This window comes from Silurus aristotelis (genome assembly GCF_946808225.1).
Source record: "Silurus aristotelis genome assembly, chromosome: 3".
NCBI classification, from domain to species: domain Eukaryota; kingdom Metazoa; phylum Chordata; class Actinopteri; order Siluriformes; family Siluridae; genus Silurus; species Silurus aristotelis.
This window is the reverse complement of record NC_139576.1, coordinates 6,329,485-6,349,598: the sequence shown is the minus strand read 5'-3', so window position 1 is coordinate 6,349,598 and position 20,114 is coordinate 6,329,485. Positions and strand designations below refer to the sequence as shown.

At 41.0% G+C, this 20,114-nt stretch overlaps 1 protein-coding gene across 15 annotated transcripts in view; it reads left to right on the top strand.

The window, feature by feature from the left end:
* Positions 1 to 20,114, top strand: part of ttn.1 (titin, tandem duplicate 1) — a 151,510-nt gene that overhangs the window by 105,928 nt on the left and 25,468 nt on the right. For all 15 annotated transcript variants that reach the window (XM_083536187.1, XM_083536188.1, XM_083536182.1 and 12 more), the window contains 7 exons: positions 18 to 608; positions 730 to 834; positions 947 to 1,144; positions 1,234 to 1,530; positions 1,650 to 2,237; positions 2,325 to 2,627; positions 2,940 to 20,102. In XM_083536187.1, coding sequence (XP_083392313.1) covers positions 18 to 608; positions 730 to 834; positions 947 to 1,144; positions 1,234 to 1,530; positions 1,650 to 2,237; positions 2,325 to 2,627; positions 2,940 to 20,102 — 19,245 coding nt within the window. The remainder of the gene's footprint in view (positions 1 to 17; positions 609 to 729; positions 835 to 946; positions 1,145 to 1,233; positions 1,531 to 1,649; positions 2,238 to 2,324; positions 2,628 to 2,939; positions 20,103 to 20,114) is intronic.

The window sequence follows — 20,114 nt, the reverse complement described above, 5'->3', positions numbered from 1 at the left end:
TCTATTTCTTTGTGTAGTTCCTCCTAGCTGTGATTTACGAGATTTGCCAAACTTGAACTACATCGCAAAAGAGGGAAGCACTGTGCGCCTTAAGATCCCCATTATTGGCAAACCTGTTCCAACAGTCTCATGGAAAAAGGGTGAAGATGAAGATTTGACTGACACCGGAAGAGTTTGTGTGGAATCCACTGCTGTTAATACAACTCTCTTTATTCGAGACTGCCAGAGAAGTGATGCTGGAAAATATACCATTTCTCTTCGTAACACTGCGGGATCCAAAGAATCCGCTATCTTTGTAAGAGTTGTTGGCAAACCAGGAATTTGCACAGGACCAATCAAGTTTAAGGAAGTAACAGCTGATGGAGCTACCTTAAAATGGGGTGCTCCTAAAGACGATGGTGGATCAGAGGTTATCAACTACATTTTAGAGAAGCGTGATTCCATTACCAATATGTGGGTAACTGTTTCCTCTGCAGTGGAAACAAACAGCTATAGAGTGGCTGGTCTCCATGAAGGAACACAATATATCTTTAGAGTTTCAGCAGAAAACAAATATGGAGTTGGAGAAGGTCTTAAATCTGAAGCTATGGTTGCCAAGCATCCATTCAGTAAGAGCATTTAGCATTCTTTGAAAAAATCCCAATATCATACCACAATACCACAATAAACTTATATATAGATATATAATTTATATTTCACATTTTTTATTTACATTTATATTTCCATTAGATGTCCCTGATGCTCCATCTGCTCCACAAATCTTGAGTATGCGTCATGACTCTGCAACCTTGGCTTGGTCTGATCCACGAAAAACGGGTGGTTCACCAATTACAGGTGATTAAAACATTTCAGACTTAAAAATTTCAAAGAAGTAAAATGAAAACTCTCTATATGATCAGTCATATCATGTCATCATGTCATGATCAGTATAATTTGTGTTTTTCAGGTTATCATGTGGAATTCAAGGAAAGAAACAGCATGTTATGGAAAAGAGCTAACCCAGCACCTTTGAAAATGAAAGACTTTAAAGTAAAAGGTTTAACTGAGGGCCTGGAATATGAGTTTAGAGTTATGGCTATAAATCTAGCTGGTGTTGGTAAGCCTAGTCCTCCAACTGAGCCAATGGTTGCCTTGGATCCTATTGGTAAGTAAAGCCTATTAATAATGGCAATTTCTACTTCATTTAATTTCACAGTATACTACAATATTTGCAAACTGCTTGACCTGTTTTAGATGCTCCTGGTAAACCTGATGTTATTAGCATCACAAAAAGTACAGTTACACTTCAATGGACCGAACCTCAATATGATGGTGGACACAGGCTTACAGGTTACATTGTTGAGAGACGTGACCTTCCTGCCAAGGTCTGGGTCAAAGCCAACCCTGTAAATGTTGTGGAGTGTGCATATACTGTGGACAACTTGCAGGAGGGTTGCAAGTATGAATTCAGAATCAGAGCCAAGAATGCAGCTGGAGCAATAAGTCCACCATCTGAACAAACAGATACTCTTGTATGCACGGATGAATATGGTAAATCTTTTTTATTTATTTATTTATTTATTTATTTATTTATTTATTTATTTTTACAAATGCTTATTTGTATTTAAATAAAATACTTATTTATAATACTTTTCTTTCATTATCCACAGTGGCACCATCCATTATTATTGACCCCTTGGTGAAGGAAGGGCTTATAGTCAGAGCTGGAGACACAATAGTAATTACAGCAACAAGTATTTTAGGCAAACCTGCCCCAAGTTCAGTGTGGTCTAAAGGAGGAAAGTATTTCAAGCCATCAGATATATGCCAGATTGAAACTACTCCTTCATCCTCAACTCTATCTATCAAATACGCAAGCAGAAAGGAGTCCGGGGAGTATACTATTACAGCAAGCAATCCATTCGGGGTCAAAGAAGAGAATGTCAAAGTAACAGTGTTGGATGTTCCTGGGGCTCCAGGACTGATTGAAACAAGTGGCATATCATCTGAAAAGGTTACTTTGGCCTGGGCACCACCTAGTGAAGATGGAGGATCTCCAATTGAGTATTACCTTATAGAAAAGAGGGAGACAAGCCGTCTACTATGGACCATTCTTGCCGAAAAAGTTATTGACTGCCATTTTGTTGCAAATAAACTAATCCAAGGAAATGAATACGCATTCCGAGTAGCAGCTGTCAACCATACTGGAGTTGGTGATTTTTCATATTCAGAACCTGTTAAGATGGTGGATAATTATGGTAAGCAAAACTGTTAGCTAATAATAAACAATGTACATTCCATCTCTTAAGCATAATCTGTCTAAACAAAACCTCTGTTCCTTATAGGTCCCCCAGGCCCTCCAGGAAGACCAGATGTGGAAAATATTGGAGGCAGTACTGCTACAATTAAATGGAAGAGACCAGCTGATGATGGAGGCAGTGATATCACAGGTTACATAGTTGAGAAAAAGGAAAGAAAGGGTGTAAAGTGGATGAAAGCTTCAAAGAAGACTGTACCTGATCTTCAATTTGAAGTGCAGGGTCTCACAGAAGGAGTAGAGTATCAATTTAGAGTAACTGCTGAGAACAAAGCTGGTATTGGGGAACCCAGTGAGCCATCAATAACTGCTAGAACAAAGGTCATTGCTGGTAAGTAAAATCTATATCAACAGCCTATAATTTCAGAGTCAATAATAGCTCTTACCAATATTGTCTTACAAATATATTAGCTTGTAACACATTGATGCTTGTTGGTGGAGACAAAAAAAATCATAATATGCTTAACTTGCAAAAAAATATGAAAACAGTGCTCCAAAACACATAATCGTGACATTATCCAATATTACACTTAGTTCACTGTTTACCTAAAATATATTAAGAGTACACTTTTAAGAGTACACTTAAGGCACATTATTCTGAACACTATCCATTAATTTTCCTAATATATTTTTCTTCATTTAGATGTACCCGGACCTCCAGTCAACCCAAGAGTCAATGACACAACCAGAACCACAGCTGAACTGCTTTGGGGCAAACCGTTAAATGATGGTGGCATGCCTGTTACAGGATACACTGTTGAGCACAAAAGGGATGAAGAAGAGACATGGGTGAAGGATACAACTACACCTTTATTGATCACAGAATTTGTTGTTCCAAACTTGGAGACTGGAGCCAAGTATCATTTTAGAATAAGTGCCATGAATGCAATGGGACTTGGGGAAGCAGCACAAACAGTCGACGCTACTGAAATTATTGAACGTGAAGTAATTCCTGACCTGGAACTTGATGCGGAATTGAGAAGAACACTAGTTGTCAAAGCTGGAGGCTCTATTCGTATATTTGTTCCAATTAAAGGCCGTCCAACTCCATCTGTAACTTGGACAAAGGAGGAGACTGCGCTTAAAACCCGTGCAAACATTGACACTACAGAGTCTTATACTCTTTTAGTCATTCCTGATTGCAACAGACATGATGCTGGAAAATATGACTTGACATTAGAAAATGCTGCTGGAAAGAAGACTGCCTATGTAAATGTGAGGGTTTTGGACTCTCCTGGGCCTCCTATTAATCTTAAACCAAAAGCCATTGACAAAGAAAGTGTTACACTTCAGTGGGAACTACCTCTCATTGATGGTGGTTCAAAGGTTACTAATTATATCATTGAGAAAAGAGAGGCAACTCGCAAAGCCTATGCTACTGTAATTTCAAATTGTCCCATGTGTTCAATGAGAATTTCAAATTTGTCCGAAGGGTCCGAATATTACTTCAGAGTATTTGCAGAAAATGAATTCGGAATTGGTGAAGCGGTAGAAACCCTTGATCCAATCAGAGCATCTCAGGCACCAAGTCCCCCAGAAACAGTCACAGTTACTGAAGTCACCAAAAACACAGCAAGTCTTGCATGGACCAAACCAAAACATGATGGTGGAAGCAGAATAACTGGGTATGTTGTGGAGGCTCAGAAAAAAGGAACAGACCAGTGGGCTCATGTGACCACTATAAAGTCATTAGATTATACTGTAAAGAATTTAAATGAAAATGAGGAGTATGTTTTCCATGTCATGGCTGTTAATTTATCAGGCAGAAGCCATCCTCGTGCAAGTAAGCATGTTGTGATAAGAGAACAAAGCACAGTCCCAGAATTTGACTTGCGGGGTCTCTGCCGGAAGACAGTAATAGCAAAGGCTGGAGATGACATAAAGGTTGAGGTACCCATAACTGGGCGTCCTAAACCAACTGTAACCTGGCAGAAAGACCATAAAGCTCTCAAGTTAACACAAAGGACAATGATTGAAAATACCTCTACTTCAACTATCTTAATTATAAATGAATGTTTAAGAAGTGACACTGGAGTGTATACAATTACAGGGAAAAACATAGTTGGTTCAGTTACTGATAATATCATAATCAAAGTGCATGATGTCCCTGGACCACCTAGGGGACCAATCGTCTTAGACAAAATATCCCGTGATTCCATTCAGTTCTCATGGGATTCCCCTGAAAATGATGGAGGTGTACCAATTAATAACTACGTCATTGAAATAAGAGAAACCACCAATCAAAATTGGACAGAACTGTCTTCAATGGTCATTCGAACAACGTTCAAAGCAACTCATTTAACAACAGGAGTGGAATACCAATTCCGTGTAAAGGCTAAAAACAGATATGGTGTAGGACCTCCAATTACCTCAGAGGCCATAGTTGCAGCTTATCCATTTAAGGTTCCTGGACCGCCAGGCACTCCCAATGTTGTCAAATTCACAAAAGATACAATGACAATTGGCTGGAATGAGCCAGTTAATGATGGAGGAAGTGAAGTTATTGGATACCACGTTGAAAGAAAAGAGAGGAATAGCATTATCTGGTATAAAATTAGCAAAACGCTTGTGGTCGGAAACCTTTTCAAAACAACTGGACTGGAGTCTGGCACTGCATATGAGTTCCGTGTGATGGCTGAAAATGTAGCTGGAATTGGGAAGCCAAGCAAAGTATCTGAACCCATACTTGCTCTTGATCCAGTGGATCCACCTGGTCAGCCTATACCAATCTATGTGTCTAAAAATGCAATTACAATTCAGTGGACAAAGCCAGAATATGATGGAGGTTTCAAGATTACGGGATATATTGTGGAAAAGAGAGATCTGCCTTCTGGACGCTGGATAAGGGCCAACTTCACAAACATTATTGAAACTACCTTTACTGTTAGTGGTTTAACCAATGATGCATCTTACGAATTCCGTGTATTTGCTAGGAATTCAGCTGGGGCATTAAGCAAGCCATCAGATGCATCAGATCCAATCATTTGTAAAGATGACATTGAAGAACCAAAAATTATGGTCGATGCCAAGTTTAAGGATGTTGTCTTTGTTAGGGCAGGAGATGTCTTCAAACTTGATGCTGATGTTGCAGGTCAGCCGCTACCATCAATGGCTTGGACCAAAGATGGAAAGGACATTGAACTCTCATCTAAACTACATATAAAAATGACAGACCTCACTGCTTCTTTGGTTAACAAGGACTCTCTTAGAAAAGATGGAGGTCAGTTTGTTCTGACAGCAACCAACATGGGTGGATTTGCTAAACATATATTCACTGTTAAAGTCCTTGATAAACCAGGGCCACCTAGAGGACCTCTTATGGTTTCAGATATCACAGCAGAAAAATGCCTGCTTAAATGGGCTCCACCTGAAGATGATGGTGGGGCAAACATTGAACACTATGTAATTGAAAAACGTGAGTCAAGCAGACTTGCTTGGACAAATGTGGCAGAAGACTTGCAAGTTACGCAGTACCAGGTAACAAAATTGCTCAAAGGAAATGAATACATTTTCAGAGTCATGGCTGTTAATAAGTATGGAGTTGGGGAAGCTCTTGAGTCGGACCCAACAATTGCAGACAACCCTTATGTTCCACCTGATCCTCCACAAATGCCAGAGATCACAGCTGTTACAAAGGATTCAATGGTGCTTTGTTGGGGAGCTCCTGCAAATAATGGTGGAAGTGAAATCACTAACTATAGCATCGAGAGAAGAGACAGAATTGGTTTACGCTGGGTGAAATGTAACAAGAAAAAGGTAACTGACTTACATTTGAAAGTTGTTGGACTTGTTCCAGGGCATGAATATGAATTCAGAGTTTTTGCAGAGAATGTAGCTGGAATCAGTGCACCAAGTCCCTCAAGTCCCTACACAAAAGCAACAGACGCAGTGTTCAAACCAGGCCTACCTGGAAACCCAAGGATCCTGGACACAACAAGTTCTTCCATCACACTTGCCTGGAATAAACCATTGTATGATGGTGGCTCTGAAATCACTGGATACATTGTTGAAACCTGTATACCTGGAACTGAAGAGGAGGAATGGAGAATTGTCACTCCGAAAGAGGGGCTAAAAGCAACATTGTTTACTATAACAAATCTTAAAGAGAATCAGGAATACAAAATAAACATCTCAGCCGTTAACAGTGAGGGTATTGGAGAAGCAGCATCTGTTCCTGGTTCACCTAAAGCTGAAGAGAGACTCTTACCACCAGAAATTGACCTTGACGCTGATCTTCGTAAGGTTGTGAACATTAGAGCTTGTAACACTTTAAGGCTCTTTGTGCCAATTAAAGGAAGGCCAAGTCCAAAAGCCAAATGGTCAAGAGAGAATGATGAACCTTTGGATAGAGCTACAATCGAAAATACATCATCTTTCACATCCTTAGTAGTGGGAAATGTTAATAGATTTGACAGTGGTAAATATATTTTGACTGTGGAGAACAGCTCCGGAAGCAAATCTGTCTCTGTGACTGTTAGAGTTCTAGATACTCCTGGTGCACCACAAAACCTACAAATAAGCAATGTTACCAAAGAATCTGTCTCGCTTGTATGGGATCCACCACTAAATGATGGTGGTACAAAGATTAAGAACTACATTGTTGAGAAGCGTGAGGCAACAAGAAAGGCCTATGCAACAGTTAATGCTAACTGTCATAAAACATCATGGACTGTTGATCAACTTCAAGAAGGATGCAATTACTACTTCAGAGTACTGGCAGAGAACGAGTATGGCATTGGTCTTCCTATCGAAACCATTGAATCAGTGAAAGTATCAGAAAAACCACTTCCTCCAGGAAAAATTACACTGCAGGATGTGACAAAAACAAGTGTCACATTGTCATGGGAGAAACCCGAACATGATGGAGGAAGTAGAGTGATTGCATATGTTGTAGAGATGCAAAGAAAAGGCAGTGAAAAATGGACACAAGCCTTGATAGTCAAAGTACCAGAGGCCATTATTAATGGGCTTACTCATGGTGAAGAGTACATGTTCCGCGTTTCAGCTAGAAATGAAAAAGGGACCAGTGATCCTCGCCAACTTGGTGTTCCAGTGATTGCCAAAGACCTTGTAATTGCCCCATCTGCCAAATTGTTATTTTCAACATTTAGTGTTCTTGCTGGAGAAGATTTGACATTAGATATTCCATATATTGCTCGTCCCCAAGCTGCAGTTTCCTGGGTAAAGGATACCACACCGTTGAAGCAAACAAGTCGGGTTAACTTCTCTTCCACAGACAACCAACTGTATCTTGTAATCAAAGAGGCATGTAGAGATGATGTTGGCCAGTATAGCATTAAACTTTCAAACACAGCTGGTAACACAACAGTGAATATAGGAGTAGTTGTCCTTGATAAACCTGGCCCACCAGTTGGCCCAGTGAAAATTGAAGAAGTAACAGCTGACAGTGTCACTATTTCATGGAAACCACCAGAGTATAATGGTGGCTGCACCATTAAGAACTACCTGGTGGAGAAAAGAGAGACATCCACAACAAACTGGGTAGTTGTTGCAGGAAATCTAGCCAGAACCAAGGTTAAAGCTGGAAGACTAAAAACAGGAACAGAATATCAATTTAGAATCACAGCTGAGAACAGATACGGCAAAAGTCCTCTGCTTATCTCAGAGTGTGTAATTGCGCAGTACCCATATAAGCTTCCAGGACCACCTGGAACACCATTCATTCATTCTTCAACCAAAGACAGTATGGTTGTGGTGTGGAATGAGCCAGTTATCGATGGAGGAAGCACAATTCTGGGTTACCATCTTGAACGCAAAGAGAGAAACAGCATTCTCTGGGTCAAGCTTAATAAGAGAATAATCCAAGACACAACTTACAAGACCACAGGTCTTGAGAAAGGCCTTGAATATGAATTTAGAGTGTATGCTGAGAACATTGTTGGCATCGGAAAGGCAAGTAAAATATCAGAGGGACATGTTGCTCGAGATCCTTGTGATCCTCCTGGTACACCCGAGGCAGCTAAAATTACAAAGAATTCCATCACAATCACCTGGACTAAACCTGAATATGATGGTGGAAGCAAGGTAACAGGCTATATTGTTGAAAAGAAAGAATTGCCTGAAGGACGCTGGCTGAAGGCAAATTTCACCAATGTTATTGAAACAGAGTATAGTGCAACAGGTCTCACAGAGGACAAGAAATATGAGTTTCGGGTAATTGCAAGAAATGCTGCGGGAGTTTTTAGTGATCCATCATATAGCACAGGACCCATTACTGCAAAGGACGAGATTGAACCCCCTCGCATCAGCATAGACCCACAGTACTCACAGGCAATTGTTGTAAATGCTGGAGAATCATTTAAGATTGATGCAGATGTACATGGAAAACCAGAACCAACAATTCATTGGATGAAGGAAGGTCAAGAACTTGGAAACACCATACATCGTGAAATTAAAAACACTACCAGTTTTGCATGCGTGGCTGTAAAAGAAGCTAAGCTTGTTGATGGCGGCCAGTACACTCTGCTCCTAAGAAATCCAGGTGGTGAGAAAGCTGTCCAAGTCAATGTCATTGTTCTAGATAAACCTGGGGCAGCAGAGGGTCCCATATCCATTACAGGGGTTACTAGTGAACAGTGTTGCCTTGCATGGAAACCTCCAAAACAGGATGGTGGAAGCCCAATCACTCATTACATTGTTGAAAGAAGAGAGACAAGCCGACTCATCTGGACCCTTGTTGAGCCCAAAGTTCAAGCTGTAACTTTGAAAGTAACAAAACTTCTTGAAGGCAACGAATATATTTTCAGGGTTTTGCCAGTGAATAAGTTTGGAGTTGGTGAAGCACTTCAGTCTGACCCAGTTCTTATGAAGGATCCATTTATGCTTCCAGATGCCCCAAAAGCAATAGAGGTCTCCAATATCAAGAAAGACTCAATAGTATTAAGTTGGGAGGCACCTTCAAGTGATGGTGGCACTCCTGTCACTGGATACATAATTGAAAAACATGACAAAGAGGGTGTTCGATGGATCAGATGCAACAGGAAAACAGTCACAGACCTAACTTTTAAAATTACTGGTCTCCTTGAGGCCCACCTCTATGAGTTTAGAGTTGCAGCTGTAAATGCTGTTGGGATTGGAGAGCCTAGCTCAGGAACAGCATTCATTAAGGCTGTGGATCCTGTTTTCAAGCCAGGTCCTCCAAATAATCCTAAGGTAATAGACACAACCAAATCATCTGTGTCACTTGTATGGGGGAAACCTATTTATGATGGTGGATGTGAAATCCAGGGATATATTGTTGAGTCGTGTGAGGTAAAACCAGGAACAGAGGTCGTAAAACCTGCTCAGGAAGGTGAAGTTGCAGAGGAGGTGGCTGAACAATGGACAATGTGCACCCCAGCATGTGGTGTCAAGTTAACAAGTTTTACTGTAGAAAATCTTAAAGAAAAACAGGAATACAAGTTTAGGGTATGTGCAGTTAACAAGGTTGGTGTTGGCGAGCATGCAGATGTTGCTGACCATGTTCAACCAGAAGATAAGACAGAGGAGCCAGATCTTTATATTGATCCTAAGTTTAGAAAGATTGTAAGTATTAAAGCTGGAGGTTCTTTCCGAATTTTTGTTCCTATTAAAGGACGTCCTATACCACAAATTAAATGGGAGAAGGATGACTGCCCCATTAAAGAGACAGCACAAGTTGAAGTCACAAGTGGACACACTTCTCTTGTGATTGATAAAGTAAATAGAAATTATAGTGGAAGATATACAGTGATTGCAGAAAACTCATCTGGTGTGAAGTCTGCGACCATCATTTTGAAAGTTCTTGATACTCCTAGTGCTCCAGTTAATCTAAAAATTGAGGAAATTACACGAGAATCCGTCACCCTTTCATGGGAACCTCCTGCTTTGGATGGAGGTGCTAAGATAAAGAATTACATTGTTGAAAAGCGTGAAACCACAAGGAAAACGTTCTCTGCTGTTGTAACAAATTGCCATAAGTTGTCATGGAAAATCGAGCCACTTCAAGAGGGCTGTTGTTACTATTTCCGAGTCCTTGCAGAGAATGAGCATGGTATTGGAATACCTGCAGATATTACTGATCCTCTGAAAGTATCAGAAGTTCCACAATGCCCTGGAAAATTAAGTGTTGTAGATGTTACCAAAAAAAGTGTCTCTCTTGCTTGGGAAAAACCACTGCATGATGGTGGCAGTAGAATTCTTCAATACCTTGTTGAAATGCAAGTAAAAGGAAATGAAAAATGGTCTGGTTGTGCAAATGTAAAAACTTTAGAGGCTGTTATAAGTAACTTGAACTCAGGTGAGGAGTACTCTTTCAGAGTAATTGCTGTTAATGAGAAAGGAAAGAGTGACCCAAGAACCCTTGCAGTCCCAGTACAAGCAAAGGATCTGGTTATTGAACCTGATGTTCGTCCTGTATTTAACAATTACAGTGTTCTTGTTGGAAAAGACCTGCAAGTTGAAATTCCAATTTTTGGACGTCCTAAACCAAAGGTGACATGGATAAAGGATGGTGAATCGCTTAAATTCACAACAAGAGTGAACATTTCAAATACACCACATAGTACAATTCTTAGCATTAAAGAAGCTGCAAGAGAGGATGGTGGCATGTATGGAATTAATGTCTCAAATATTCTTGGGCAAAAGGATGCAACAGTTGAAATTATCACTCTTGACAAACCAGGTCCACCAACTGGCCCTGTAAAATTCCTTGCGGTCACAGTATCAAGTGTTACACTGTCATGGGAACCACCAAAGTACACTGGTGGTTGCCCAATTTCAAATTACATTGTACAAAAGAGAGACACAACTACTAGCACATGGGAGAACGTTGCAGTTTCTTTGGCAAGGACAACATTAAAGGTCGCTAAGCTGAAAACTGGGGCAGAGTATCAGTTCAGGATAATTGCTCAAAACAGATATGGCAAAAGCTATGGATTAGATTCGCCAGCTGTTGTTGCCCAGTACCCATACAGAGAACCAGGCCCACCTGGTACTCCATTTGTGTCATCTCTGTCACGAGATCACATGGTTGTTGAGTGGAACGAACCTGTTTCAGACGGAGGCAGCAGCGTTATTGGATATCACCTTGAAAGAAAAGAGAGGAACAGTATCGTTTGGACAAAGATAAACAAGACCTTGATTAAAGAAACAAAATTTAAAACCAGTCCTTTGGAAGAAGGAGTGGAATATGAGTTTAGGGTCTATGGTGAAAATATTGTTGGCATTGGGCGGTGCAGCAAAGTCTCAGAGGTCTATGCAGCCCGTGATCCATGTGATCCTCCTGGCACCCCAGAAGCAGTTCATGTTAGCAAGAATTCATTAACAATACAATGGACAAAACCAGAATATGATGGAGGAAGTGTGATAACTGGCTATACTGTTGAGAAACGTGACCTGCCAGAGGGACGTTGGGTGAAAGCTAGTTTTACAAATGTAATTGAAACCCAATTTACTATTACTGGGCTTACAGAGGGAGCTAAATATGACTTTAGAGTATTTGCCAAAAATGCTGTTGGCACCATTAGCAAGCCATCTTTTAACAGTGGACCTATTGCTGCATTGGACGAAGTGGAGCCACCGAAGTTTTCAATCGATCCTGAATATACACAGACCATTACTATAAATGCTGGTGATACATTCAAACTTGATGCAGATGTCCATGGCAAACCAGTACCTACAATGCAGTGGTTCAAGGATGATAAAAAACTTGAAAACACAATGAGATGTGAGATAAAAAATACTGATACCAGGGCTATCATTGTCTTAAAGGATGCACTCAGACATGATGGTGGACAGTATATTCTTCTTTTGACCAATGTTGCTGGCTCACAAACTGTTTCTTACCAAGTTAAAGTACTTGACAAACCCAGTTCACCAGAAGGACCTCTGAAAGTCACAGGTGTATCAAGTGATAAATGTACTCTGTCATGGCGCCCCCCACAACATGATGGAGGAAGCCCTATCTCTCATTACATTATTGAAAGACGTGAAACAAGCCGCCTTGCTTGGACCATTGTCTCTGGTGTTTGTAAAGCCACAATACTTAAAGTGACAAACCTTCTTGAAGGCAGTGAATATGTCTTCCGTGTCATGGCTGTCAACAGCTATGGTGTAAGTGAGGCAATAAATTCTCCATCTGTAATTATGAAGAATCCATTTGTCGCCCCCGGATCACCACAAATTCTGGAGGTGACTAACATCACCAGGGATTCTATGACAGTGTGCTGGAGTGCACCAGAGAACAATGGTGGAAGTGAAATTGTTGGCTATATCATTGAAAAGAAAGACCGTTCTGGAATTAAGTGGACCCGATGCAACAGACAAAAAGTCACTGATGTATGTTTCAGAGTGCAAAGCCTCATAGAGGATCATGAGTATGAGTTCAGAGTGTCAGCTGAAAATGCAGCTGGAATTGGTGAACCCAGCTTACCTACATCATACTACAAAGCTTGCGATCCTAAATTTAAACCTGGCCCCCCCACATACGCCCACGTAATTGACACCACAAAGAGCTCAATTTCAGTAGCATGGGGAAAGCCTCTTAATGATGGTGGAAGCACTATTCAAGGATACATTGTTGAGATATGCAAAGCTGAGGAGGATGAATGGACTATGTGTACTCCACCAACTGGCCTGCGTGTTAACAAGTTTGAAATAACGAATTTAACAGAGAAACAGGAGTATAAGATTCAGGTGTGTGCCATTAATAAATTAGGTGTGGGTGAGCCTGCAGTTATTTCCGAGCCTGTAAAACCAGAGGACAAACTTGAAGCTCCTGAAATTCATCTTGATTCAGAGTTGAGGAAAGGTATAGTTGTTCGTGCTGGAGGATCATTTAGAATCAATGTGCCTTTCAAGGGAAGACCAACGGCAGAGATTAAATGGACTAAGGATGAAGAAGATTTGTCAGAGAAGGCCATAGTTGAGAGAGGCCTAAATTTCACACAGCTTTCAGTTGACTCATGTGACAGAAAAGATTCTGGAAAATATAATGTATCCCTTAATAACAGCAGTGGAACTGCAAGTGAATGTGTGTCAGTAAAAGTTTTAGATACACCTGGAGCTCCACTTAACCTAGTGGTAAAAGATATTAAGAAAGACTCTGTTACACTTGTTTGGGATCCACCACTTATTGACGGTGGTGCAAAAATAAAACATTATGTTGTTGATAAGCGTGAATCGACAAGGAAAGCATATGCTAATGTCACAACAAAGTGTAGCAAGACAAGTTTCAAGGTGGAAAATCTTGCTGAGGGGGCGCTATACTACTTTAGAGTTATGGCCGAAAATGAATATGGAATTGGTCTACCAGTTGAAACCAAGACGGCATCTAAGGCTTCTGAAGTTCCTCTATCAGTAGGAAAGATCATGTTGACCGATGTTACCAAAGTAAGTGCATCTCTAGCCTGGGAGAAACCAGAGCATGATGGTGGAAGCAGGATTGTAGGCTACTTGATAGAAATGCAGCCGAAGGGATCAGACAAGTGGGGTGTAGCAACTTCTGTTAAAACATGTGAAGGCACTGTAACTGGGTTAACTGCTGGTCATGAATATTTGTTCCGGGTTCTTGCTTATAACGAGACAGGAAAGGGTGAGCCAAAACTTCTTGCTGTTCCTGTTATTGCAAATGATATTACCATTGAACCAAGCCTAAAAGTACAGTTTAGTACATACAACGTCAAAGCTGGCAAGGATCTTAAATTGGAAATACCTGTATTTGGACGTCCCAAGCCAAAGGTTGCTTGGATGAAGGATGGAGAATCTCTGAAAGTGACATCAAGAATCAGTACCTCAAACACCCCAACATCTGCAATTCTACAAATTACTGAAGCCTCTAAGAATGACTTTGGAAAGTATACAATTAGTGCAACAAACAGCACTGGTACCATTACAGAAGAAATAGGAATCATTGTACTTGATAAACCTAGTCCACCAACTGGACCTATTAAAGTGAATGAAGTAAGCAACAGCTTTGTAACAATATCATGGGAACCCCCATCTTACACAGGAGGCTGCCAGGTGAAACATTATATTGTTGAAAAGCGAGACACCACTACCACAACATGGGAAGTTGTAGCTGGATCAGTTGCCAGGACATCTCTGAAAATAACCAAGTTGAAAACTGGTGCTGAGTACCAGTTTAGAGTCATTGCTGAAAACAGATATGGTAAGAGTTCTTCTTTGGAGTCAAAGGCAATTGTGGTTCAATATCCATACAAACCTCCTGGACCACCTGGAACTCCCTATGTAAAAGCTGCCAGCAAGGATCAAATGATAATTGAGTGGAATGAGCCTGTCATTGATGGTGGAAGCTCAGTAATTGGCTACCATCTGGAAAGCAAAGAACGGACAAGTATTTTATGGACAAAGTTGAACAAAACTCTCATTACTGACACTGTGTTTAAGATATGTAATCTTGAGGAAGGAATTGGCTATGAATTCAGAGTTTATGCTGAGAACATTGTTGGTATTGGCAGAGTGAGCAAAGTTTCAGAGAGTTTTGTTGCTCGGGATCCATGTGATCCACCTGGTACTCCAGAAGCGATTTCTATTTCAAAGAACCATGTGGTAATACAATGGACAAAACCTCAATATGATGGTGGCAGCAAAGTGACAGGATACATTGTTGAAAAGAGAGACTTGCCTCAAGGCCATTGGATGAGGGTCAACTTTACCAATGTGATTGAGACTGATTTCACCATTACTGGCTTAACAGCAGACCAACAGTATGAATTCAGAGTCATAGCAAGAAATGCTGCTGGTATGTTCAGCGAGCCTTCTGAAAGCACTGGTCCAATTACTATGATAGATGAAATTGAACCTCCAACTGTTTCAATGGATCCTAAGTACCAGGATGTCATTGTTGTTAATGCTGGAGAGAATTTAGTTCTTGATGGAGATATTCATGGGAAACCCATTCCTGATGTCCAGTGGCTGAAAGAAGGAAAGGAAATATATAAGACCCTGCGCACTGAAATTAAAACAACACAGAAATCTGCCTCTATTACTGTCAAAGACTGCACACGTTTAGACAGTGGCCATTTTGACCTTGTATTAAGAAATAGTGGTGGCACAAAAACAATTCCCATTACTGTAAGGGTCCTTGATAGGCCAGGCCCTCCAACTGGACCACTAACTGTAACTGGTATAATGTCTGATAGATGTGATGTCACTTGGACTGAGCCTTCACAGGATGGTGGTGCTAATATAACTCACTACATCCTTGAGAAGAGAGAAACAAGCAGGTTATCATGGACTGTGGTGGACTCAAATATTCACACTACCAGTTACAAGGTGACAAAACTCCTGACAGGAGATGAATATATTTTCAGAGTTATGGCTGTAAATAAATATGGAATCAGTGATCCCCTGAGTTCTGAGGCAATAATTGCTCGCAGTCCATACAAGCCACCAAGTGCACCCTCAACACCTGAAGCAACTGAGATAACAAAAGATTCAATGGTCATCTCATGGAATGCCCCAGACAGTAATGGAGGAACTGATATCATTGGTTATCACCTAGAAAAACATGACAAAGATGGTGTAAGATGGACCAAGTGCAACAGACAGAAGCTTTCTGACTTGCACTTCAAAGTAACTGGTCTTTCTGAGGGACATTTCTATGAATTCCGTGTGGCTGCAGAGAATGCTTCTGGTGTGGGAGCACTAAGTGACTTATCTTTATTCTATAGAGCAATAAACGCAACAACTCCTCCTGGTCCACCACATCATCCTAAAGTAACAGATTCTTCAACCTCTTCTGTGTCCCTGTCTTGGGGTAAGCCAGCTACAGATGGTGGTGCATATATCAAAGGTTACATTGTTGAAATGAAAGAGGCTTCTGCAGAAGAATGGACCATATGTACACCCCCAACTGGTTTACAAGCAACATGCCTAACAGTCGAAAACCTTAAAGAAAATGTGGAATATAACTTCCGGGTGTGCGCCATTAATTCAGAAGGAGTTGGTGAACCTGCTGATGTTCATGGCTCTGTAACTGCTGCTGAACGAATTGAGACACCAGAGATTGAACTTGATGCAAATCTTAGAAAAGTTGTCTCTGTTCGTGCAGGTGGATCCCTCCGTCTGTTTATTAAAATTAGAGGTAGGCCTGAGCCATCTGTCAAATGGGAGAGAGAAGAGGGCGCTTTAACAGACAGAGCACTAATTGACACTACAAGCTCATACACCATGCTTGTAATTGACAATGTCAATAGATTTGATAGTGGAAAATACATTATCTCGCTTGAGAATAAGAGTGGCACAAAGTCAGCATTTGTGAATGTCAGGGTACTTGACACACCAAGTGCACCACAGAATTTTGAAATTAAAGAAGTTAAAAAAGATTCAGTTACTCTATACTGGGAGCCTCCTCTTACTGATGGTGGAGCCAAAATAACCAATTACATAGTGGAAAAGCGAGAATCTACACGAAAAGCTTACACAACTGTCACAATCAACTGCACGCAGAACTTTTTCAAGATAGAAGAACTTCAAGAGGGAGGAATATTCTACTTCCGAGTCTGTGCTGTTAATGCGTATGGCTTTGGTCTGATGGCAGAAACCAAGAATCCAGTTAAAGTTGCCCAGGCTCCAATGTCTCCAGGAAAGGTGAATCTTGTGGATGTTACCAAAAACAGTGTGACTCTTTCATGGACAAAACCTGCACATGATGGTGGGAGCAAAGTTATTTGTTACAATGTAGAGACGCAGTCGAAAGGCACAGACAAATGGGTTGCCAGCTGTACTGTGAAAGGTTTAGAGGCAACTGTGTCCAGCCTTACACCTGGTGAAACATACACTTTCAGAGTAATCGCAGTTAATGAGAAAGGCAAAAGTGAACCCAAAGAACTTGGTGTGCCTGTTCGTGCAACAGACATAGAAATAGAGCCTTCAATTAGTCTGCTCTTCAACACTTTCAGTGTTAAGGCTGGAGATGACCTCAATATTGAAGTTCCAGTAAGAGGCAGACCTAAACCAGTGGTTTCATGGAAAAAGGATGACCTACCTCTTAAGCAAACATCTTCCCTGTCTGTAATTAATACCACAGAATCAAGCAAGATTGTGATTAAAGAAGCTTCTATTGAGCATGTAGGCAAATATGAACTCACCCTTGCTAATACAGCTGGTACTATTTCCACTCATATCAATGTTGTGGTTCTTGACAAGCCAGGGAGACCAGCTGCAGTAACGGTTGATGCTGTGTCTGCTGACTCCATTACACTATCATGGTCTCCCCCTGAATATGATGGAGGATGCTCTATTAATAATTATGTTGTTGAGAAGAGGGATACCAACACAACAGTGTGGGAGATTGTTTCATCAAACATTGCCAGGAATACAGTCAAGGTATCTCGATTGACTCATGGTTCTGAATACCAATTCCGTATCTATGCAGTGAACCGCTATGGAAAGAGTAAGCCTATTGACTCTCCTGGAATCACAGCAGAATATAGATGTAAGCAACCTGGACCACCTTCTACTCCTCGTGTAGCTCATGCTACCAAGTCCTTTATGCTTGTGACATGGAATGAACCCGTTAATGATGGAGGTAGCACAGTTCTCGGCTATCATTTGGAACGCAAGGAGAGAAGCAGCATTCTATGGACCAAGGTGAATAGGCTTCTCATCAAAGATACTGAATTTAAAGTAAACGCTCTTGAAGAGGGTCTGTTCTATGAGTACCGGGTATATGCTGAAAACATTGCTGGCATTGGAAAGGTCAGCAAAGTCAGTGAGCCTATAGCTGCTAGAGATCCATGTGATCCTCCTGGTCAACCTGTGGCTACAAATATTACTAGATCTTCAGTCTCTCTCTCTTGGACAAAGCCTGAATATGATGGAGGCGCCAAAGTTACAGGCTACATTATTGAACGTAAAGATCTTCCAGATGGCCGCTGGATGAGATGCAACTTCACCAATGTTCCTGAAACCTACTTTGATGTTACGGGTCTCACTCAAGATCAGCAATACGATTTCCGTGTTACTGCAAAGAATGCTGCCGGGCTGTTTAGTGAGCCCTCATATAACACAGGCCCTATCACAGTCAAAGATGATGTAGAGCCACCACGAATTATGATGGATGTCAAGTTCAGGGATGCTATTTTTGTAAAAGCAGGAGAAATACTTAAGATCAATGCTGACATTGCAGGACGCCCACTACCAGTAGCATCATGGGCAAAGGACGGAAAAGAAATTCAGCTGAGTTCAAGAATTCAGATACAGGCAACAGATGTCACTACAATGGTAGTAGTAAAAGACTGCAAAAGAAGTGACTCTGGAAAGTATGCCTTAACATTGCAGAATATCGCTGGTACAGTTACAATGCCAGTGAAATGTGTGATCCTCGATAAACCTGGCCCTGTAGCCGGACCTTTGTCAGTAAGTGAGCTCACTGCAGAAGAATGTACATTGTCTTGGGGACCACCACAAGAAAATGGTGGCACAGATATAACTCATTATATTGTTGAGAAAAGAGAGTCCAGCAGTTTGGCTTGGACAGTAGTCCAAGGAGAGGTTAAAGCTAGAAAATGCAAGGTCACAAAGCTAATCAAAGGCAATGAATACATATTTAGAGTTTTGGCTATAAATAAATTTGGACTTGGTGAACCTCTTGAAAGTGAGCTCGTCAAAATGACTGATCCATTCACCTTTGCAACAGCACCAACTAATGTTGAAATAACAAATGTGTCCAGTGAGGAGATGACTGTAACTTGGGTTAAGCCTGCTTCTGATGGAGGCAGTGAAATATTAGGCTATGTGATTGAACGACGTGAGAAATCAAGTCTTCGATGGATCCGAGTCAACAAGGAGCTTGTAAAAGATGAAAGAACTGTAGTATCCAAACTAAGAAAAGGAAGCGAATATGAATTTAGAGTATTTGCTGAGAATGCTGCAGGTTTAAGTCCTCCGAGCATGCCATCTGCTTCATCTATTGCAAGGGATGCTTTACTTGTGCCAAGCTCACCATCTAAACCAAAGGTTATTGATCACACAAAGAGTTCAATTACAATTACCTGGAACAAACCATCGTCAGATGGTGGAACGCCAATCCTGGGATACAGAGTCGAATATAAGAAAACAGAGGATGAAGAATGGGGCATTGCCATTCAGATGACAAAGAGCACTGAGTACACTGTTTCTGGTCTTACAGCTGATAAGGAATATGTGTTTGCAGTTAAATCACTAAACAAAATAGGCCTAAGTGAACAATCTCCAGTGTCTGAATCACAGGCAGCTGTGGACAGGAAGGAGGAACCAGTTTTTGATGTTGATATTGAGATGAGAAAAACACTGATTGTCAAGCATGGCGATTCATTTACAATAAGAGTGCCATTTAAAGGCATACCTGTGCCTTCGGTCACATGGAATAAAGAAGGTGTTGACCTCAAATCAAGAGCTACAACTGAAACAAGTGGAAAATGCACATCCCTAACTATTGAAAAGGCAACAAGATATGACTCAGGACAATATACTGTCACACTGGATAACGGTGTCGGAGTCTCAACTTTGCCAATGGCTGTCAAAGTTCTTGATTCACCAGGACCTCCGGTTAATGTGAGGATAAAGGATGTGACAAAAGGTTCTGCCACAGTTACTTGGGAAGCCCCAGAGAATGATGGGGGTGATGCAGTGAAAGCCTACTATGTCGAAAAACGTGAAGCTAGCAAAAAGGCCTGGGTTTGTGTAACAAACAATTGCCACAATCTAGTCTACAAGGTGGAAAACTTGCCAGAGGGTGCAGTCTACTACTTCAGAGTCATTGGGGAAAATGAATTTGGCTTGGGCGTACCTTCCGAAACAAAAGACGCAACAAAAATAACAGGTAAGTTTGTTT